General features: G+C 39.5%; 1 protein-coding gene across 1 annotated transcript in view; it reads left to right on the forward strand.

Moving 5' to 3' along the window:
- UBR3 (ubiquitin protein ligase E3 component n-recognin 3) overlaps positions 1-23,791 on the forward strand; it is a 206,026-nt gene that overhangs the window by 70,560 nt on the left and 111,675 nt on the right. The window contains exons 17-20 of the mRNA XM_045031947.1: positions 1,795-1,880; positions 3,738-3,879; positions 16,017-16,113; positions 22,093-22,234. Coding sequence (XP_044887882.1) covers positions 1,795-1,880; positions 3,738-3,879; positions 16,017-16,113; positions 22,093-22,234 — 467 coding nt within the window. The remainder of the gene's footprint in view (positions 1-1,794; positions 1,881-3,737; positions 3,880-16,016; positions 16,114-22,092; positions 22,235-23,791) is intronic.

A 23,791-nucleotide genomic window follows, 5' to 3' on the forward strand; every position in this document is an offset into this window, starting at 1 on the left:
ATCCTAAAGCTCTTACTTGTAGTAATCTCTTATGATTGAGCTTCTTATTTCCCTGTCTGAACTTTGACATTCCTTATTAACTGAAATTTTATTGTATTTTATTATTTTTATATACGTGATTTGGTTTCTGCTGTTTGTATCAAGTAAATTGAATAGGACATTATCCAATCAGTGCTTGAATTAAAGGAAAGACTCATTTCCCACTTGGGCACCTCAAAAATTATGTGCGAAGAAGCAAATGGCAATATTTTCAGCTTTGTGAACATTCTACATCATTTCTATTACAAATTAATGGAAAAGGAAAGTATCTTACCAGTAACCTGGGTTAAAATCCTGGTCTTGTACCAAGCCTTCTCCCCTGGCCATGCAAAACTTGGCAGCTGGTAAAACTTTAGAGCAGAGGTCGGCAACCTTTCCGAAGTGGTGTGCCGAGTCTTCATTTATTCACTCTGATTTAAGGTTTTGCGTGCCAGTAATACATTTTAATATTTTTAGAAGGTGTCTTTCTACAAGTCTATAATATATAACTGAACTGTGGTTGTATGTAAATTAAATAAGATTTTAAAAATGTTTAAGAAGCTTAATTTAAAATTAAATTAAAATGCAGAGTCCCCCACAGGACCTGGGCAGTGTGAGTGCCTCTGAAAATCAGCTCGCGTGCCGCAGGTTGCCTACCCCTGTGGCCGCAGTGGTGCTTCTCTTCTTGCTTTGGATCCACTAGCCTTACCCCATTCCGTAAATTGCTTCTGCAGCTTTGCACAAATTGCCCTTTCAGAGCACATGCTCTGGCATACAGTCTCTCTGCATGCGCTTCCTACATCTTGGCCCAAACATGAGCCGTGCAACTACTGCAGTTATCCTGTCCGTTGGGCCTTCCATACCTGCAGAGTGAGTGAGGGGGATTTACCCCCGGTAAAGTCCTGTAGATATATCTTAGTGTTATTGACACTGATCTTTATTCAGAATTATGCTGAACTGAGAGCTAGCTGAACTGAGCTTTGTAATCACCCTTTCTAGCATTTCTAATGTTACTGACGTAGGAACATGTGCTAGTTGGTAAAATAAATCTGCAGTATGCTAATTTGATATTGCTTCAGTGGCATAAGTTCCAAACATTCAGCTAAGGACATAGAATCTGTGAAACCTTCCAGGTGATTTTGTTTTGATATATTCCCCTCACACTCCCTTTCCCCCCCAAAAATACACCGTATTTAATGCAGAATAAAATTACTTTGATATTGCCATAGAAAAATGAATTAAATTCTAGTACTGCAAATACTTACGCATAAGATTATTACTCATGTGCCTGAAGTTAAGCGTGTGCATAAATGTTTGCAGTATTGGGCCTAAGAGATTACTTAAAATCCTGGCTAAAACTTGCATTCTATTGTATTTTATTAAGCTTCGTTTATTACTGTGCTTTACAACACAGTCTTTGGAAAACATGCTTTAGTGTTGTCTCCTGTGCAATAGTTTGTTTTCAAAACAGCATATGTATTGAGAAATATCAGTGAGCTGTTACTTTACACAACTTCCAAATGCACAGAGCACTCTTATAAGAAAATAGGAATAGTTTAGTAAATTCTTGTGGACATCTTCGGGAATCAACCAGAAATCTGAATTGTAATTGTAACAATATAACCGTGTTAACTTGGATATCAAACCGTTGAGTCTCACATTTGTAATTAGTGTTTAACTTACTGAGATCTGAATACATGTGTGTGCCTCTGTATCCTCTTTTTCTTTACTCTTACAACTTGTACAGGGTATTTAATTTTATTTTTATTGTCCTAGGAATGACAGATGACGAGATCCTCAGAGCAGAGATGGTAGCCCAGCTCTGTATGAACGACAGGACTCATAGTTCACTACTGGATCTCATATCCTTGGAATCTTGTTAACTTATTTATTTTGATTTCTCTGTGTAACTAGTACTGTACAAGAAATTTATGTTGTGCAGAATTATCAAGCTTGTGCACGATGCCATCAATATTGCTCGCTCGTAACAACCTCAAACTTTAGGAGTTGTGGGCAGATGTAATTGGATTATGATGTACTGTTGATCACAATGAAATTTTCTTCAGTACTTTAGTCTTTCTTAATTGTTCATATGAAAATGATACACGTGAGGCTTTGCAATACATTTTAGATGTTTTTACAGTGTTCTAGGTGCTTTGCAGCCAAGTAAAATAGATGTGATCCTTTCCTTAAAGAACTTGCAGTCCAGTTGTAAACGTAGTTCAGTAAGTGACAGCAATCATTTAAAGGCAGAAATGGTGAAAAGTAGGTTGAAGTTTACAATAGTAAGGTAATAATATGAGTGCTTAGGTATGATATGTGCACATCATGCTAGTTTCACAATCTGTTTTTTCCATTTTATTTTATTTTTTCTTTCCCTAGTTTGTTTCCACCTATATCTTCCCATCCATCCCCCATTGCTGTACACACAATATTGTTTTTAATATTTTTAGTTAAACCCACTAGTTTTCCCCCTTCCTGAATTTTCCCTCTATCATCAAGCACTCCGCCCCCCCCATCTTTCCCTGCACATAAATCATAAAACATAAATCAGCAACTTTTATGTCCCTCCTCAGCATGAAGGGGTATTTCTATTAATACTTAAAACCAGACTAATTCATGAATATCCTCGTTTGTGTATTTGCACTTCACCAACCTTTCTTTAAGAGTCAATGCCAAGTTTCTCTTACCCACCCCCCTTTTTCCTCCATTCCTGCAAGAGCCTCTTGGTTTGTGGGTCAGCCGAGCTGCCTGTTTACTGAACACTAATGGCTTATTTAAATTTTTATAAATCCTATTGCTTGCCAAAAGTTAAAATAGCTAAAGCAGGGCTGACTTTCTGATTTTTGGGACTGCCAGAAGGGGAGATCAGAAAATGAGTTGTTCCCCTGCAGGTTACCACTTCCAGAAAATCAGATATAGCCAGCCCATTCAGGGTCTGTAGGTCCCAGTCATCTGCTTACTTTGTTTGTGCTTAACCCTAACTCAAAATAATGTATGTTACTAGTAGTACTAGAAATCAAGTGATCATTATTTATCACATGGATACAAGCATGTATGTTTTTTTTAATAACAAAAAGTGCACGTGAGTGCATATGTATGTATAATCGCCAATCAGTGAGCTTGCTTGACATTTTCACTCTCAAGACTTACTTTCTGAGGATGAGAGTGTTTCTATACAGAAAGATTGCTAATTGAGAGAAGAGATTTTTGGAAAGCTTAAACAATCCTACCCACCACACCTTATTGGTAGCTGCACAAGTTTAACAACATGTTCAAGAATATTTGTAGTGATGTGCATTAGTATATAATCCCTGAATAAGCCCATAGCAGCTTGAGCAGTAATACAAGTAGTAGGGTGACCAGACAGCAAGTGTGAAAAATCAGGACGGGGGCGGGGGAGGGGAGGAATAGTCTATATAAGAAAAAGACCCAAAAATCGGCACTGTCCCTATAAAATCGGGACATCTGGTCACCCTAGCAAGTAGTGTACAGAATTAAAATTATACCCAAAAAGTGTTGATATGGTACAATACAAATTTGATTACAATGGAACTGCTGTAGTACACAGACCTCTTGTGGTGAAATTAAAGCATTGCAAAAGTTTAGCATCTTAAATGAAGCTCTTAAAACATTAGACAAAAGTAAATAGTGATATGCTACGTTTCTGCTGTTAAATAGTCCTTGATAACAATAGTTTTTCTTAACATAAAGATCACATTCCAGAAAACCCCAATCCCAAAAGTGGCATTGTTCCAGGAAGTTTAAGCTTTGAATCAATGTTGTCAGCAGTTGCTGATTTTAAAGCTCCCGTTTTTGAACCTGGAGGTTCTATGCAACAAGGAATGTATACACCCAAAGGTATAATAATTAACATTTTTTTATAATCAAGTTACATACTGGGGAGATGCTTTACATGGTAAAAATAAGTTATTTATCCCTGCTGTTTGTTTTGACTTTTTCATCATTTTCTTGGATAGTAAGCACTGATGGACATAAAATGAGTTTGGATGTAAAATGAATTGTTGCTTGTTGTCCAAACATAAGACCTAATGAGGCAAGCATTAGCCATGTGTAAGGCTATGATTTTGTCATGGGTATTTTTATCAAAAGTCATGCACAGGACGTTGGCAATAAACAATAAAGCATGGATTCATTGAGGAGCCCAAATCCCGCTGGCGGGGGTGAAGCCAGAACCTGAACCTCGCCGGCCATGGCTGAATTATTGGAATTTTAAAGAAGTCACAGAGGGCTCGTAAAATCACAGAATCCGTGACCTCAGTGACAGATTCATGGTCTTAGCCATGTGTCATCACAAGCCAATGCTAAAATCAAAAACAGAAGAATCTTGCTAAATTGCAGTTAGTGATCAGAATACTTTGATTCATACACCAAAAAATGTTGGTATCTCCTCAGTGAAGATTTCATAGCCATGTACTCTAGGTGGGTTTTGTTACTTTGACAAACTATTATATAATATATTGTCTGGAGTACTGTAAAGTATATTAAAAGATTGTTCATTTATTTTGACAACTGTAATGCACATGATATATTATCCTTCCATGTTTGTTTATTGAAATTTCCGAATTTGCAAGTAAACAATCTGCAGTGACTGCAGTAGTGACTAGAATAACTTACAAAGGTTCTACTGTAATGCTAACTGAAAATGACTAACAGATGGCAAGTGAGACCTGCAACACTGGACTCGGATTTAGGAGACTTGGGTTCTAGTCCCAGTTCTGCCACAGGCCTGCTGGGTGACCTTCGGCAAATCTAATTTCTGTTCCTCAGTTTCCCCATTTGTAAAATGGAGAAATTACACCTTAAATACCAAAAGCATTTATTTTTCATCTACCAGATGTTGAATAAGAAATCCGTAACTTTTCCTAGGAAAATGCTGGAGAATTAATACCTGGAGGTATCCTTTTAAAAAATATTTTTCATAATAAAGGAGACTTTTCTGAATCAGCCTTTTTGTTCTAGTCTTCTGAGAGTTTGGGCTTATTGGAATCTGTGGGTTAATTATGGTGACCCTTTCTACACCATGCCATCACGAAAGAGGTCATATTAAGAACATAAACCGATGCCCTCGGGTCCCTCCAGACAGGACACCAGTGGAAGAGGAAGAAACACCACCTTCCCACAAAGCCTCATCTAGCGATGAGGAGGATATCATGCCTCCCCTACCATCTTACCCCAATGACTTCAGAGCCTTTCAAGAACTCATAGAAAAGATGGCACACAACTTACAAGTCTCATTAGATGAGATTCAGGAATCCCAACATTCCATGTTGGATATCCTTCCTTCATCTCCTCAGGGCAAGTTTGCCTTGCCCATCAGTGAAGCTTTGCTTACTGCACACGCACAGTGTGGCCAATTCCAACCACTTCTCACCCATGTGTAAATAAGCCAACAAAAAGTAGTGCATCCCTCCCAAAGGTTTAGGGTACCTCCTGTCTGATTCCCAACTCGCAGGTGGTGCCAGTGAACAGAATTGGCAACATTGGTTCTGTTCAACACCCTCTGAAAAGGACCTAAAACAATTGGACTTTCTGAGCCGTATGGCTATTTCTTGGGTTTCCTACAGCTCAGAGTAGCCAGTTATCAAGCCCTGATGTCAAAGTATGACTTCACAGTCTATTCAAAATTTTCTTCTCTATTGAACACCTTTCTCAGGAGTGGAGACAACAATTTCAGGCCCTCATGATAGAGGGTCAGACAGTTTCCAAGGCATCTCTCCACGTCTCACTTGATACCATTGACACAGCTACGGCAGTAGTCATGCTCTGAGCTTCCTGGCTGCAGTCTTTTGGCCTCCCACAGGAGGTACAAGATCTGGTTGAAGAGCTTCCTTTTGAAGGCCCAAAGTTGTTTAGTGATGCTGTTGAGAGGTCTCTGCATTCTCTCAAAGACTCTCAGGTGACAGTCTGGTTGGGTCATTACACTAATTGAATCTATTTCCTTATGTTAAGTTCTCCTCACACCTTCTATGGGTCATCTCGATTATCACTTAAAAGGTTTTTTTTCTCCTGCTGATGATAGCTCATCTCAATTGATTGGACTCTTACAGTTGGTATGCGTACTTCCCCCTTTTCATGTTCTCTGTATGTATAAATATCTTCTGTCTGTGTGTTCCATTCTATGCATCCGAAGAAGTGAGCAGTAGCCCACGAAAGCTTATGCTGAAATACATTTGTTAGTCTCTAAGGTGCCACAAGTACTCCTTTTTGCGGATACAGACTAACACGGCTGCTACTCTGAAACCCGTCATGAAGCTTTACTTCCTCTCAAATCCTCTTTGGCTCACATCCTTGATTACCTGCTGAATTTAAAGACCCCATGCTTATCCCTGAACTCCCTGAACCTCGCTGCCATCACAGCTTTTCACCTTCCCATAGAAGGATTCTCAGTCTTTGCTCATCCCATCACTGCAAGATTTATTAAAGGCCTTATTCAATCTCTTTCCCCCTACCCAAGAAACCAACTCTACCATGGAACCTCATGTTAGTTCTCAGTGCCCTGAGGGATACCCGCATTTGAACCTATGGAGAGTTGTACCCTCCTACATTTGTTCCTTTACTGCCTTGTTCCTTCAGCCAGGATGATAGGGGAGCTTGGACTGTTGATGGTGGACCCACTATATACAGTGGTCTACCATGATAAGGTGTCTCTGCATCCACACCCTTGCGTCCTTCTTAAAGTCTCTTCTGAATTCCTGGTTAAGAGATTCATCTCCTGGTATTTTACTCCAAGCCTTATTCTTCAAGGGAAGAAGTGAGCCTCCATACACTGAGCATTAAAAAAACTCTTGCCTTTTACCTCGACAGGACTATGCTCTTCTGGGCTTCCCCTTCACCTTCATCTCAGATATTTGCAGGGTGGTCACCAGGTCTTCACCATGTGCGTTTTACTGGAATTACTCTCTTGTGGCTGACATGGCTTTTGGTGACATTGTCCTATGATCCGTACTAAATCCACTTCTTTGGCACCCTGCTCCATGCTGAAAGGAGTCTCCTGACTTGTAGCACCCATGAGGACGCTACTCAAAGAAGGAGGAGAGGTTACTCATCTTGTACAGTAACTTGAGTTTTTTTAGATGTGTGTTCCTCTGGGTGCTCTGCGGTCTACCCCCCTTCCTCTGTGCCTGGGAGCCTCTCTCTTGGGACTTTTGTGGTTGAGAAGAAACTGGAATGGTGGTCGATCCTCCCTATATATTCTCATTTGGGGGATGAGTTTGTCTAGGGTGCAGATGCAGATCTGTGGACACCGCTGACAAAAATATCCAATCAAGGGCATGCATATTCTCACTTGGAGTGCTCATAGGTTCACACATCTCAAAGAACTCAAATTACTGTACAAAGTAACCTCTCCTTTCCTGTCCTGAGGAGCTTGCAGACTAAATTGGACTTAATGCAGCAGAAGTTGATGATATCAAAGGAGAAGAGGAATTGAGGGATGTTGGTGAATGAGCATGTTCTACCAACTTCGTCGTGCCCCACAGCAGACAAGCAGCAAAGGAATCTGAAAAGCCACAAGCATTTTGGCATTATATTGAATGATTAACTGAAATGCCTGGGAGTTGTGGGGTGAGAGTGGAATAAAACTCCTTCCAATGGAATCACTTGAGAACTAGCAGAACATCTTGTCAGCAGGAATTTGTGGAGAATACAGGCCAGGTTACCAGTTTCTGGTAAAATCCAACTAGAGAGAGCATAGAGGTTCTCTGTAACTGTCACTATGATGTTCTGAGAGCAGATACAAAGAGACTTTTTAGCACCTGTGATCCAAGTTGGAATTATTTAGCATAGGCTTGACTAAAATTAGATTCTTCTGGTCATCATGAAATCTTTGCTCGGAGAAAACAAAATCCGAGAATTTGTTAGTGTCTGGGTATGATAAAACAACTTTGAAAGCTCTCATGTAAAGTTATTCAGATTGCTGTAAATAAGAAAACTCCTCCAAGCTATACTGAAGGTTACACAAAAGATAGCATCCACCACTATGAAGGCACATCTATATAGGTTTATAGGCTCTTGATTTTGAAAGGTGTGCAGCTAGGTACAAAAGCAAACCACGTTTACTGTTCTTTGAGCTAGAGAGATAGACCCTTACAATTCACCACTTTCCAGAATAAAGGTTTCCAGTCTTGCATGGGTTTTGTTTTTGGCCTGGAAACTAATATAGCTTTAATGCAGTTGCCAAACATTGGGACTATAGCTCAGTGGGGAAATGGTTCTCACGTCCTGCAAACATTTTTGAGATTTTGAACATTTTTCCCATTCTGCAACAGGATGAACCAGAGATGTTTCAGAATTTTTCACAAAAATCCAGAGAGGGATATCCCAGAATAGCTAATAACCCAGTGTTTGGGGCACTGACCTGGGAAGTGGAAGTGTCTGATTCAAAGCAAGAACTTGAACATACATCTCCCACATCCCATGTGAATGCCCTAACCACTTGGTTTTTCGGGGATGGATCTTTCTCAATCTCTCCTGTTGGCAATCTTCAACTTCATTTAAATAATAAAATATTATTTGGACCAGAATGAGACAGATACTGACTCTATAGCCCACTGGTTAGGGCACTCACCTGGGATGGGGGAAATACAGATTCAGTTCATTGTTTTGACTCAGGCAGAAAACAAAACATTTCATTGAAAAATTCTCGACCAGCTCTGAGAGTGAGGGCAAAGTGATGAGTCTTTCACTTTGGTACATATTAGCGGTACCAGACCTATATATCACCTTTGAACAAGTCTTGTTTCATATGTACAATTGAGACAGTTGACAGAGAACTATCTAGATATTTAATACTCTGTCTCTTTTGGGTGGCAGTATATACCAAAGATGGAAAAAAGTCAACCTATCGGAACTAGTTAGATTGTTGGTTGGTGTGTTCCCTTTCTAGCTCTGTTGGACCATTCGGAGTGTGTTCTTGATGGAAGATTAAAGGATTACGTGCAAGTCTGGTTTCTGGAACACCCACATCGATAGCCTTCTATAAAACAGTGTGTCAAGGATTGATAACCAACATATAAAGCTGACTGGTGTATTTGTTAGTCATACAGGATTAGTCTAATTTCAGGATTCTGAAGCTGAATGAGAGTGTTTTTTTTTTTTAAAGTTAAATCTGTTCAGATCACACTAGCTCTGGAACAGATCATCCACCCTAAGTTAAGATTTTAAAAATATCCTTTCATATAGCAATGGGAGTTGAGGTTACTTATGAAACTGTGCAGAGTCCCTTTTTAAAGTAGCAACAAATTACAGGGCTCTTGCAAGAATGAGAGCTTGTATGATTTTGCGGGTGTCTACTAAGCCATCTGTAAAATGAAAGCATAGGATCCCAGAAGGAATGATGAAAATGCACAGTCAATACTACAATTCTATGTTATGGCCTGCTGCAGTTTAAAAATATTTATGTACTTTGCTAGTTTGAGACTTCTTTCTGCAAAATCCCCAAACTCTGTTTCCTGTATGTACATTTAAAAAAAAATTAAAACTCAAACAATGACCTGTTCCCTAATACCAGCCCCTTAACCTGATAGCCATACATCCATTGCTGTACAACTGTGCTTAGAGGGCATCATCTGTAGGACTTCAGGGGACCCAAAGCAGAGAGCACATTTGCTTAAAGGAACATTCAAGTTAAAAATATTGCTTGATCTTGTCTGTCACACTGATTGTTGTTTGTCTTTGTATTGTATGTATTGTCATTTATTACAAAGTTGAATTTTGCTATAGGCATTTAGTGTTCTATTTTCCTCTGGGATGCATGCAATTAACTTCCTTTAACAGCAATGGTAGTTAAGGTCTAAATAGAGTGAAATTCATCCAAGTATAGTGGACCTGCAGAAAGTACCCACTAATATTTAAATCCCAGTTAAGCTATTAACAAGGGTAAATTTTGCCAATAGTAAAGGGACTGAATACCCGTTGGCCAAAATCAGTCCTAGCATAATCAGACATCTTTGACATCCATTGGTGTCAGTAGTGAGTTGTACCCATTTAGCTAGGGCTGAATTTAGCCCCTCATATTTCTGTAGTTATCAAAATAAAATAGTTTAAAATAAACAGTATTGCAAATGGCAAAGTTATCCACATCTTGTTTGTCTACTCTGTGAAGAATAAACTATATCATGTATTCTCCCAATAATATGTGAAGATTAATAGACGAACTCTGCATATGTGTGTGCATGGGACACTAGTCTTCTCGTATTATTCCAGAACATCAAAAATAATTTTTGCCAGTCATAGTTATGAGGAATGCCACAGTGTGTTAAACTTTCTTGTGTTGGGCCTGGTGGAGCTAAACTTCTATGCATTTGATTTCTGCATGTTTTTACTGTGGTAGTAATTTAATCATTGAATGCTGCTTTCACGTGGCTATGTTAAAGTGGTAGTTGCTTAAAATCGTATATGAAATGAATAAACTAAATCTGGGTTTAGGTTAGAAATCTTTTAAAAAAGATTTATGGGGATATTTTTAAAAATCTTACTTGTTTAAAAGGACATGCTTTGTTGATTTACACTGCTATTTAGACTTACACCTCTACTAGCAGCTGCTCTTTAAATTAATGCCTACCCTGGCTTTTAAGATACCAAGTTGAAAAGAGAAAAGTAATGTTTAAGAATGTGCTGGGTTTGGTACCACATAATGCTAATCTTCTCCAGAAATAAGGTGAGAGCTGTAAATGTTAAGTTATAAAATTTAAGTCCAATTTCAAAATGATTGATCACAATTGTATGAAAAGAAACTGAATTGTTGGGTGGATTGAATTAAGAATTATATACACAAAATTTATAAGTATATTAATCACAGTACTTTGTAACTAAGGGCTTGTCTACATGAGGTGTTTAATCCAGAGCTTTTGGCCATATGCAAGTCACAGTAATTGCATACACATGGGACGGTGTGTCCTATGTCAGAGTGCATCGTTGTGTACATACATTGACAGTTTGCTGCGAATGGAGGGTGTAACATTCCCAGAGGATATGCCATGTTCCTTTGCTTTGCTGCTCAACAGTGTGAAATTCTGGGGTTTTTCTCACTGTGCATTGTGGGATGCATATCAGAAGCCAGGTTAGTTCAAATTGTTAAAAAACAACAAACAAACCAACCCATGATTCATCTGTCTCCCCTTATACTTCCTTTATGGGTGAGCTAGCACCATTTTCGAATTGCTGTTGTCCAGCATGGCTCCAACAATGCTCCGTGCTGCTATGCTGGCTAGCTTGAATACGTAGAGGCTGCTTGTGCTGTATTTCAGTATTCAAAGCAGCATGAATTTGGCATGGAACTTTGCCTGCTGCATCATCAAACAGGTAGCAGGAGACTAGGAGGGGGTTCAGTGGTGGTGGAACCAGGACACGGACGAAGCAGATGATGACAACAGGCAACTGATGATAGAGGACTGGTTCCTTGAGCAGTTTCACAGCATGCAGTACGATTTCTGGGCTTTAGAAACTAGCACAGATTGGTAGGGAAGGACTGTTCTGCAGACCTGAGATGACCAGCAGTGGTGAGAGAATTTCAGGATGGGGAAGGCAACCTTTCTGGATGTGTGTACTGAGCTAAATACAGCGGCAGCCTAGCAACATGCTGTGCCCATACCCATGAGTAAGTGGGACACAATTGCCATCTGTAAGGTGACCACCACTGAATGCTTCCAGTCTGTAGCAAACCAATTCGGCATGGAAAGATCTACCACTGTCATGCCGGTGTGTGATGCCAGGGAAAAAATACTGTTGCAATGGTTATTGATGGCTTTTCACACATGGAATTCCCAAGCTGATTGGGACAGTTGATGGGAGTCACATGCTTATTATTTGTCCCCTCCCTCCCAACCAGGCATCAGAATTCACAAACAGAAAAGGGTATTTCTCCGTGGTGCTCCAAGGGCTTGTCACCACCATGGCAAACTTATGGACAGAAATGCTGGGTGGTCTGGAAGGGTCCATGAAGCCAGGATCTTTTGGAACTCAGCTCTGTTTACTTCAATGGACTTGTCCCTGGGCATGCTATGGACATTAATTGGGTGGACATTGCTCTGGTTATCTTGAGAGACTCAGCTTATCCTCTGCCTCCCTGGTTAATGAAGCTACGCCTCTACCCCGATATAACGCGACCCGATATAACATGAATTTGGCTATAACACGGTAAAGCAGTGCTCCGGGGGGTGGGGCTGCGCACTCTGGCAGATCAAAGCAAGTTTGATATAACGCGGTTTCACCTATAAAGTGGTAACATATTTTGGCTCCTGAGGACAGTGTTATATCGAGGTAGAGGTGTAATTGGATAGAAGGAAGGAATTGTTTAACTGCTGCCTCAGTAGTTGCAGAATGGTAGTGGAGTGTGCATTTGGTTGTTTGTAAGGGAGTAGGCGCTTTTTGTGGAATAGATTGGAAGCAGCAGAAAAAAGTCCCAAAGATTATAGCAGCATGTTGTATTTGGCACAATATTTGTGAGAGTAAAGGAGAAAGCCTTAGTGAGGGGTGGGAAGTTGAGGTGCAGACACTTGCTCAGTAGTTGAGCAGCCAGCAAGGTATCCAATACAAAATGTAAACAGCTGAGGCAATATCATCAGGATGTGTACTGCACTTAATTTGAGTCTTTAGGCCTGAAATTGTGCAGCTGTACATCCAGCTGTTAACCAGCGGAGTGAGGAAGGGCTGGAAGTTTTTTGTGCAGCTCTGCTTTTTTTATGGCAGTGGCAATTCAATGCTGTGGCAGTCGGTCTTGTACCTTGTATCTTTGCCTCCATGTCATTGTAAAGCCTTATGAATTAGTACAAACTTAATTATTTTCTGTGAAAAATGAACTGTCGACTTCTTAGAAACGAAATTTTAAAGGTTTTAATTGTTAAACAATCTGTTAGTCACAAACAAATAAATCTTCAACTGAAACGAAAATGAAACAATGTTTTTTTTAATTATGAAACTCTGTATTAAAAACAAAGAGCCCTTTCATTAAAAGAGCAATGAAACAAAACAGGGAAGTGCAATAGTCAGGAGTCAACTCAACGATTAAGAAGCTTGAAGTCACAGGCAAGTATATGACTTGGCTCTGCCTCTTCTTGTTTGTTGCGCCTCTGGTGTTGAGTGCTGAAGCTCAATATTACTAGGGGTCATACAAGGCTCAAAGGAGCTGTCTCCCAGGTGCCACTGTTCTCCATGCCCCGAGCTGGGGAATGGCTTCTGGGAGCAGTGCTTTAGGTGTACAGCGGGGATTTTATGTTACTGCATACATAAAGGTTATTACCCTTCCCTTTATATTTATGACAAGTATATACTGTTTGGCTTTGCAGTTGTGCCTTGGAGGCTGAGGGAGAGTGTGTGTGTTCGGGAATATGTTCCTGATATGGAGATGCTGTTGGGAATTATGTTCCTGATCTGCCTTTGCAGTATTGGTGTGTCTTGGAGGTGCTTACATTGTGTTGGAGGAGTTAACGGGGGGAGCTGTATAGTAATCCCCTCTACATCCCCTTTAGGCTGTCCTGACTTTGGATGACATTTCACTGAGATGGGTGATTAGTAGGCAGAGAATGGCCTTACTGAAAAAGGCAAAGGGCAGACCAGCAAGATACACTGTGAAGTTATTCGCCAAGATGATTCTCCTCCAGAAGTGCTATAAGTGTGGAAGGGAGTTGTGAACTACCCTGGGGAGAAGGCCGTGCAGCTATTCTTTATAATTGCTGAAAAACAATCTCTCAGCCTTAGATTTTGCTTTGTGCCCTGCAGACATCTTGAAAGTGCAGTGAAAAATAGCTAGCTTTCTGCACTGATTATGTGAAGATTCACTGTTATCACTGAGAATGGTGTTAAAGGAGATTTGTATGTCAGCAGGGAGCTGTACCGTTTGTGGCCTTATAGGCATGCAGTGTCGATGTCTATCTTGTGTAAAGTTAGAAAACTAACCAGACTTCTTTTCCTGTAATCACTGTCTCAATAAACTTTTGTATTTCACAGAAAAGAATGTTTTCCTTATTTGAATCTGCTGCAGGATGGAGGGTAGAGTAGAGATTGTGGCTGCGCCATGTTGCCAGCTGCTGTTTTAAGGTGGCAGACTGGATTTGGGGTGTGTGGAGTGGGCGTTCTCCAGGCAGGACAGCTGAGGGAAGGGGAAAGGAAAATAAATATATGGACGCGTCCCTTCCATAGTGTGGGCCTGAACACTTTCAGTAGTTGGGGCTTTAGTATGAGAAGGAGGGGAGTTGCCCAGCCAGAGGAGCTGCTGTCTTGGAAGGGTATGTGGGGCACCAAACAGACAGCATGGACTAAGGGAAAGGAGGTGGAGACCTCAGACTCAGAAAGGCTTCTAGCTCACATCTGCCTACACTGGCTGTGGCCATGGTGCACCGGAACACAGGCTAGCAAGGCTGTATAACAACAACAATAATAATTAATAATGAATTAAAACTTTAATATTAAATTATCTAAAAAATTATTAAAAGACTTAAAATCCGATAGGATCAGCCTCCTCAGTCCTGGTCTGCATTGCTGCCTGGGAATTGAGGTTGATTACTGCATGTCGGGAATCTGGCTCTCCTATCTTCTGTATCAGGATCCTGAGTCTTGAACAGATCCTGGCTTTCTGGGGTGATCTCTTCACGGGTCTCCTTGTGCTCATCATCCGATGAATTTTGCTGGTTTTGCTGATCATCCTTGAGGGAATGGAGGGGTGAGTGGGCAGCAGACTTCACAAGTTTCTAGGTTGTATAGTTATATAAAATCCTATCCAGTATCTCAAGAAGTTGACAAGTTACATGTCCCTGGCCAAATTTTTTCCTGTCATCCCTTGTTTTAATGTAGGTCCTCCTGAGCTGCTTGCTCTTTATCTAGTATGGTTTGGCATCTGGTCTTGGCTCCTCGCAGACATCTGTCTAGCAGTGTCTGCAAAAAGAGGTCTTTATTCTGGTGGCTGTTACAAGAACTTCCTGCCCTAGCACTTCTCCCAAGATGGTGACAAGATCCAGGGTTTTGGTGCTGCTCCAAGCAGCTCTTTGAGGCATGTCTTGGGGCTTCTGGAGTATTATTGTAGCTATGGTGAGAAATTGGAATCCATGAGCAAAAGGACAAATTCTGGCTGTGTGCCAGTTGATAAATGGGGGGACATCTGTTTAACTTGAACCCAGAGCAGGGGAGGACACATAGGTAAACAGGTCAGTAATGGTCACCTGCAAAGCAGTGTGGGGCAGCTGTTGGAAGAGTGCCAAAGTAGTTTGCAACAGCATTGCATGCACATGAACAATGGACCGTACTAACTTGATTTCCAGCAAAGTTAGTTCACTTTGAAAGAGGACTCCAGAGTTTGCCATAAATACAGAGTCAGTGCACTACAATAAATTGTGTTGTGCATACATGAGTATTTTCAAACTGGATTCTTTTGACTTAATCCAGTTTAACACCCCTCCATTTGCCCCTCTCCCTGGTGTAGACAACCCCTAAATGTTTCCATGGCTGGCTGTATTTACCAAATTCTGTCTTTTCCTAAAAGAGTTCAAAATAAAGCAAAATATCATGAATATGAAAAAGTGGGGATGTGAACTGCAACTAAGGAAACACTGCTGTTATTCAGGGCTTTAAAATAATTTTTGAATGATGCTTTATAAATCCAGTTTTTCTTTTATTGTCAGTTGTCATTTTAGAGGAATCATACAAGTTTTTTTGGTAAGGTATTATACAACAATAAATGAAATTCTATAATGTATTGAAGTCAAGCTGCTTAGTGAAAGATATCTATTGCCTGAAAAGCTCTTACTTTTTAATTTTTGAGTAACTGAGAGAAAATATCTTTAATAATGAAGATATGCACTGATATATGAAAAAGTAAGAAACTAAGCTACATTGCTGCTGAAGACAATTTAGAAAATTAAAAAATTATATAAAATACATGTGCCTCCTGTAAGCTAATTAACAAAACAATCTGGAATAATTTATAGCGTTTAGAAGTTAATGTTAACTTATGCTTGCTTTTTTTTGTTTTGTTTAAACAACAGCTGATATCTGGGATAAAGAATTTGACCCAGTCATGGTAATTCTTCGTACAGTTTACCGTAGAGATGTGCAATCTGCAATGGACAGATATACAGCATTGTAAGTTGATCATACTCAGTAGTATAAGAACAGAATACTGCATATTGTACAGGATCTTAATTTTATGGGTATTCATTGGCATGCTATGTCATTATGTAGTTCAAAGGACATTATCAATATTTTTAGGCCCCAAATTTGACTTTCAACAAATAATTATAAATTGACACACAGTGTCTGGATTCTTATGATTTTAATCTACCATCCTCCCTCAAATCAATTTAACCCCAGGTTCCACGCCTGATCGAGGCTTGCAGTTTGGGGGGCAATACCTCCTCTGGTCCCCACAAACTGTGCCCATGAAGAAGACTAAAGTATTCCAAACTGACCACAGCCAGTGGTTGCAAGTAGTGGACAGCCAGATGACCAAGTTGTTGTGAGTTTCTGGCATGTAATTAGAAAACCAGTATGATTCAGAGACACTTAACAGACTGATACGTACTGCACTTCAAAGACAAGGTGATAATGTCAGTATTGTAAATGGTAGACAAAATGTGTAAAGTATCTTATTTAAACGAACCCCAGCCATACCTGGCAGAGCATTAAAGGATCTTATGATGAACACATCTGGTGTGTATAAGCAAGCTGTGTAGCCAGTCCATATCTGGTGCAGAGGAACATGACAAATGGGATGGTTTGGTGTGTGTGGGGGGGAGTACAAAGCTAACTAAAAGGGACCAACAAGATTATATACCTTTTGATCTTTTCTTACATGTTGTCTTTATCACTGTTTGTTTCTTTTCTGCTTAAATATATAAGATCTTCAGGGTAAAGACTGCATCTTCATATATGTCCAGTGCTTAGCACAAAGGGGTGCTTATCCTAACTGGGATCAATGGGCCCAATCACAATAAAAATATTAATAATGATAAATGGACATAACACGGGGGATTGCCAGGTGTAATCCATTGTTAATGAAGTGTTTTGAGGCCTTTGGATAGAAGATCTTACATCAATGCAAATTACTTTTAGACAAGAGAGAAAGCAGAATAGAGAACTCAGCTACAATGTAATGCTGAGTAAGGGGTAATAGTAATCAAGAGACTGAAGCATTGGAACCCTGAGTGTGTACGTGTTGCCTTATTCAAGGTTCTGACACATAGCCTCCTGGCTACATCATAGATGTGAAAATGTGAGTTTTCTTTTTGTTAACTGGTGGTGGGAGTGTATCAGACCTTTGGAATAAACTGCAGAAGACTTTTTGAGACCAATAGATTAGAAGTCCTGGCCTTCATTCTGGATTTGCTCTACACATGCATCCTTGTATCACCAGGCATACGTATGCCTGTGTATGCACTGGATGTAGGTGAAAGAGCATCTGATGAATTCCTGCCTGTGGCTATATTTAAAACTCTGAAGTGTGTTTTTTTCTCATACAAGTGACTCTCTTGAAATCGAATCTTGGATGGGGTGGAGCTTTTTATGTTTCTCTATTTAGCCATCATATGTTTTTAATGCTGAATTTGTGTCATAATTTCATTGACAACACCCTGAGTTGTTATGAAGGCAGGATTATGAACTTGCTGTAAGGTTACTCATATGAGGATAGAAAAAGAGAGGATGATCTTAAATGACTTCAATAATGATTTGGGACCTCACAAAGATACAGTCAAAGTAATTTTGCTGCTTTTATTAATTTTGTCTTATAAAGAAACAGACACGTGACAACACCTGCGTCCTAATTTAAAACCTATAATTTTTGCTATTTTGATTGCATCATATGTAAATGTGTGTAATATAAACATCTTTTCTGGCTTGAAGAATAATAATTTTTGGAAAATATAGCTTTTCATAATCCATGCATTGCATTAGATTTTATATAGCTAAAATATCCCAGGTTGTTTTTATCCATTTATACTGATTGAAAGTCTTCTTCCAGTTAACTAGTTACTCCCTTTTGCTGATATATTCTGTATTGGAACACCATATATTTTATGTGTCATAAGTATACCGTATTGAACGACTGGAGACTAACTTTGTTGGCGAGGGGAGGGGAAATTCTCAGATCAGTAAACTAAATTTGAAGACTTCAGGTTTTTACAGGGTTGCTTTGATCAACAATCATGTGGGACTTATTTTTCAATTTTTGCATTACATTTGTTGAATTTCTTTGTAATTTTCATGTAAAAGTGACAGGGTAAATTAAACTTCAGTTCAATAACACTAAAAGCATTTTGTCAGGATGAAAGCATCTTTCCTTGTTTCTTAATCTAGAGTAAAAGTTTGAGAAGTCTCAGATTTTGTTAGTCAGAGAATGAGCGTTAGTAAGAGATGCTGAACTTGATTTTTTTTTCAAACAAGTTATATAATATCATGTATTTAACATGACTACACATACATGGTCAGTTTTGCATGCATGTTCATAGAATATCAGGGTTGGAAGGGACCTCAGGAGGTCATCTAGTCCAACCGCTGCTCAAAGCAGGACCAATCCCCAGACAGATTTTTGCCCAAGATTCCTAAATGGCCCCCTCAAGGATTGAACTCACAACCCTGGATTTAGCAGGTCAATGTTCTAACCACTGAGCTATTCCTCCCCTCGGCCACTAAAATGTACCAGCATCTGGTTTGCATGCATAGTTAGGGTATGTACATGAAAATTAGGCAAGTAGTTGTATACGTAATTGTGTGCTTTCAGTAATAATATAACTCTTTAAAAATCAAGCCCTGAGTTTTCATGAAGTAATGCTGACATTATTCTTTGAGTTTAGATTGTTCTGTTAATGTTTTTGAAATGACAAGTCACAATGATCAGCTTGAACAAGTACATAACCTTTTATTCTTGAACTAATTAAACTAATTGAGTAATGCGTTTTTAGAGGCCAGTTTAGAAACTGATTGGAAAAATAAACTTGTCTTCACTTTACTTCTCCTACATTTGCATAATAAAATATTACAGTATTCTGTATATTGAAATTTTCCGAGATCATAATTTTGCCTTTTATTTATATAGGTGCACTGTAGTAGATAGATGCTGAATTAAACAGAGACAAAATAATACCTTCAAATAAAATAAAAGTTCTGAGAAGCAAGGAAATTCAATCTTAGGTTACCACTCTGTCCTTCACTCCTAGATGTTTGGGTATTACACCAGCCTGAGAGAAGGGGACAGGATCATAGAGGTGACTTGCCGTTTTTTGTTTTTTTTTAAATCCATGCTTCTGAGCAACGTATGTATACCGACTGAACTCCTGGTGTAGACAGCACTGTGTCAATGGGAGGGCTTCTCCCATTAACATAGCTACCGCCTCTTAGGAAAGTGAAGTGCCTACACTGACGGGGAAGAGATCTCCTGTTGGTGTAGGTAGTGTCTTAACTAAGTGCTACAGCTGCATGGGTACAGCTTCACTTCTGCAGCGCTGTATGTGTAGACAGGCCCTTTGTATTTAGACTTCTAGCATTTGTACACATGCACTTTATTAAATTTGCCAGTATTTAGTTGTCTGTCTTCATGAGATGTAATTGAATGGGACTCTGTCACTTGACTGTTTCCCTTTGATTCCTGCCTGTATCTATCAACTTCTGTCCTCTCCTCTTTACTAGGATTTAGCATACCCCTTTTAATAAATCCTCCCATAAGAGGATGTCTCTGTTCAAACTATGTGCTCCTTCACACTTGTTGGTTTTTCTCCAGCCCTTAATTTAAAAACTCCTCTATTTCCTTTTTAATTATATATGCCAGCAATCTTGTTCTGTTTTGGTGTAGGTGGAGCCCATCTTTTAATACTTTAAAAAAATGTAATTTGATGTATAAAATGTTGGCTGGGTAACTTTTGCATTCAACACGTAATTTTAGAATTGCTGCATTTGAAAAGAAAAAATGCAGGTCACTTTCATTTGCACAGTGGTTGCTTGAGGTTTGATGGAGGTGAGTTTCAGAAAGATAGAATATGAGCCTTCATTACTTTTAGTGGTTTAATTCAGCATCTGGGCTTGCCTATTCCTTCCAGCCTATCCCAGACCAGGTGCGAGAAATCTACTAGTTCATTTGCTCATTTTGTTCCATTCTCCCTTCTTTTGCTCTCTACATTACTGCTTTAATTCACCCATCCTTTCCCTCTTCCTCAGCTCTTTTTAACACCACTTTCTTCCTCTTTTATTAGAATCTCTACTTCCCTGTAATTCCCACTTCCTTAGTGGACTTTGTGTCTAGACTGCTCCTCTTGTGAAATCCAACAGGATTCTGTTCTAGGCCCCCTGTTCTGTTCAGTCTGCCTTTTCTCCCTGTCCTCTTCACCTTTTCACCATTGACCTAGCGCAGGGGTCGGCAACCTTTCAGAAGCGGTGTGCTGAATCTTCATTTATTCACTCTAATTTAAGGTTTCGCATGCCAGTAATACATTTTAATGTTTTTAGAATGTCTCTTTCTATAAGTCTATAATATATAACTAAACTATTGTTGTATGTAAAGTAAATAAGGTTTTTAAAATGTTTAAGAAGTTTCATTTAAAATTAAATTAAAATGCAGAGCCCCCCGGACTGGTGGCCAGGACCCGGGCAGTGTGAGTGCCACTGAAAATCAGCTCACGTGCCGCCTTCGGTTGCCATAGGTTGCCTACCCCTGACCTAGCGTGCTAAAAATAGAGTATAAATGCAGCAGCTTGAGCCACAGGATGACTAGCCACTCTGAGTACTTGCCCTTAGTTACTACTCTTGCACCGATATTCAACTGTATGTACTTTACCCTGAATTGTGCTCCTCCACTACTTCTGTGTTTGCAGACATGCCTGTCACCACCTACATAAGACTACCAGTGCGTGGCTATGCCTCAAATTGTCTCAGCAGAAATTTTCATCCATGCCTTCGTGTCTGATCTTGAAAACTGCAAGGCTTTTCTATGGGTCCTTCCCAGATTTCAGATGTCCAGATGCAGGCACATGCAGAATTCTGCTGCTGGCTTTTTCATTCAAACAAAGTCACATGACCCTATCAGCTAATTAAATTCTACAATGACAAAGAGACACAATAGCAAAGGGAGAGAAATTACAAGGTGCAAGCAAAGGAGAAATCGTATGGTTTCAGGAGAGATTTGGGAAAAAATTAAAAGATATAGGAAGGATCTTCCATACCTCAATGTATAATTTAATTAAAGGAGTTAAATATACTGTGTGTATTAAAAATACTTTTTCTAGTTTTTTTAAACACACAAAAACATTGTCCTGTTGTATCATCCTGTCTATAGATAAGTATATGTTTGACTCAAGCAACAAGAATAATAATTTTCTGAGGAATAAGTGTGTGAGAGGGACTGGGCCATACACTAGCATATTCTGAAAAATGTATGCTTATACAGTATATAAAAATATAATTTGTGCAGTATTGAAACATTGTGTATCTTGGTTTCATGATGATACTGGTTTTTATCAGGTTCTGAGGGAAGAGACCAAGGCCAAAATTTGCAAATACCGATGCCTAAAGTCAAATCTGATTTTTCAGAAGTGCTAAGAGAACACAGCTCCCACTGAAGATCATTCAGATTTAAATAATGGGTATTATATATGCTCAGTACCTCTAAATAAAGTAGTCTAACTTTCAGAAGTCAAAGGCAGGTTAGAAAACTTTGGTCCATGCTAATATATATTATAATAATAGCCACACGGAAAAACAGATTTTGCTGAGGTGAGGACATTTCTGCAAATTGTTGTTGTTTTATGATCCTTGGAAGACTGAAACAAGCATTCTTGAATCCATTGCAATTGATTTGTACAGGTCCATTCTCATCATGATTCAAGAGGGGATTTACACCGGCACTGACTCCCAGTAATAATAATGAGTGACCTTTGTCAATCCATTGCTCATTAAAGAGATATGGACACCCAAGTTTGAAAAATGTTGTGTAACATAAATAATACTGCTTTGAAACTGTCAGTACCCTAAGACATAAGTAACCTGTATATTTTGATTTTGTGCTGTCTATAAGAGAGCTATTATTTTAGTTCTGGTTAGTGAAGCATTTAATTTTAGTCATATTTATTTTAACAGTTTAAAGCAGAGTGGAAAATTCCATGGAAACCCCTGGCCTCCCTACAAGAAACGAACACCACTGCATCCAAGCTATAAAGGTCTCATGAAGCTTTTGCACTGTAAAACCTTGCACATTGTACTGTTCACACTTCTTTACAAGGTACAGTTGTAGTTCTGAATAATGAGAAAAAACTAGTTTTTATTTTCTCATCTTAAAATAAGAGTGCTTAAAATTAAGTAGATTTCTTACACTTGATTTACAGTGTTCAGGTTCATATGTGTGTAAATATTGATACTTTTGTACTTTAGAGAAAAAATTCATTTGTTTTTGATGAATGAATGATTGTTTATTAATTAAACTAAGATTGAGTTGTAACATCAGAATACAACATTTTCTACTTTTTAAATTTTTCATTTTCCTCTTTGTTTTTTTTAGTAGCTCCTATTTTTAAATGAAGTGGAATATAAATGCATGAATTCAAAGATGTACATTATTTAAATTTGTTCAGTAATTTATTTTATGACCATGTTCATGTTCTATGATTTTTCTGTGTTTGTCACTGTCTGTTGTATATTATGGATGTTTCTTAACAGTCAGGTATCCTAATAGCACCACCTGTTGTTAAGGTTGCCTGACACTTTAGTGCCCCATTAGTGTTTTAATTTGCTTATGGCTTTGCCTAACTTTTATCATTTAGGCTGAAATTTTACATGTCGTGTGTGCCTCATGCCGAATTTATGTGGAAAATTTTCAGCTAAAACAGTTCAGACATTTCTAAGACTGAGGCTAGGAAAAATACATGGTCATGCCCATGATTTAAAAAAAATAAATAAATCTGGCAACCTTTTCTTTTAGCACCCCCCATGCTTTTGAGCAGGGACTTGAAATTTAACAAGGAGGTACCCTGTGTGTCAGGGCTGTGCCTTTTGCCATCCCCATGAAAATATGTCCAAGTTATACGCCTTTGAAAAATCACAGTTCACATCTGCTCAGTAGATACTTGGTAAATGTTGGCAGCTAAAGCCTCTAAAGATTTCATTCACATTGAGCATGATCCCTACGGGTGATCAGGACTTTCCCTGCAACTGCAGGTGCAGGTCCAGGCACTGGAACTGAGAGCTTATATCTCCTGTATCCTCATTGCCTTTCCTTGCTGATATCCAGGCAGTGTAGAAGCTGCCTTACAGGAATGCAGAAGGGACAAGAACAGACCAGGGTGGTGGAGAGTAGATTGGGACGTAGAGCCTGTTGGGGTGGAAACTGGGACAGGAAACTGATAGGAACAGGAGAGGAGAACTGGGACTGCAAGCTGGGATGGGGGGACTGGAATGACTGGTCAAAGGGACTGGGAGCAGTGAGGGGGCGGGAGAGACAAAGATTGGATCAGGAGCCAGAGGAGGCTAGGACTGGAAAAAAGTGGGGTGGGAGTCGGAGGTTAGGGTTGGGGAACCAGAACTGAGGGGAAGCCAGAGAGCAGGGGGAGAGCTGGGTAAAGAAACTGGGGCAAGGAGCCAAGGAGTGCGTAGGTGGGGAAGACAGAGATTAGATGAGGAGCCTTGGGAGGGAGGCTGGGACTAATGCCCAGTGCAGATGTGTGGAGGGGAAGTAGTGAAGAGACAGATCAGATGAGGACCTGGGCAGAAGTCTAAAAATTGGGGACAAGGGGGAATGGCTGGGCAGGGGAAATGATACTGACGGTGGAACTGAAGCAGAATG

The sequence above is a fragment of the Mauremys mutica genome, chromosome 10 (assembly GCF_020497125.1).
Source record: "Mauremys mutica isolate MM-2020 ecotype Southern chromosome 10, ASM2049712v1, whole genome shotgun sequence".
Classification (NCBI taxonomy): domain Eukaryota; kingdom Metazoa; phylum Chordata; order Testudines; family Geoemydidae; genus Mauremys; species Mauremys mutica.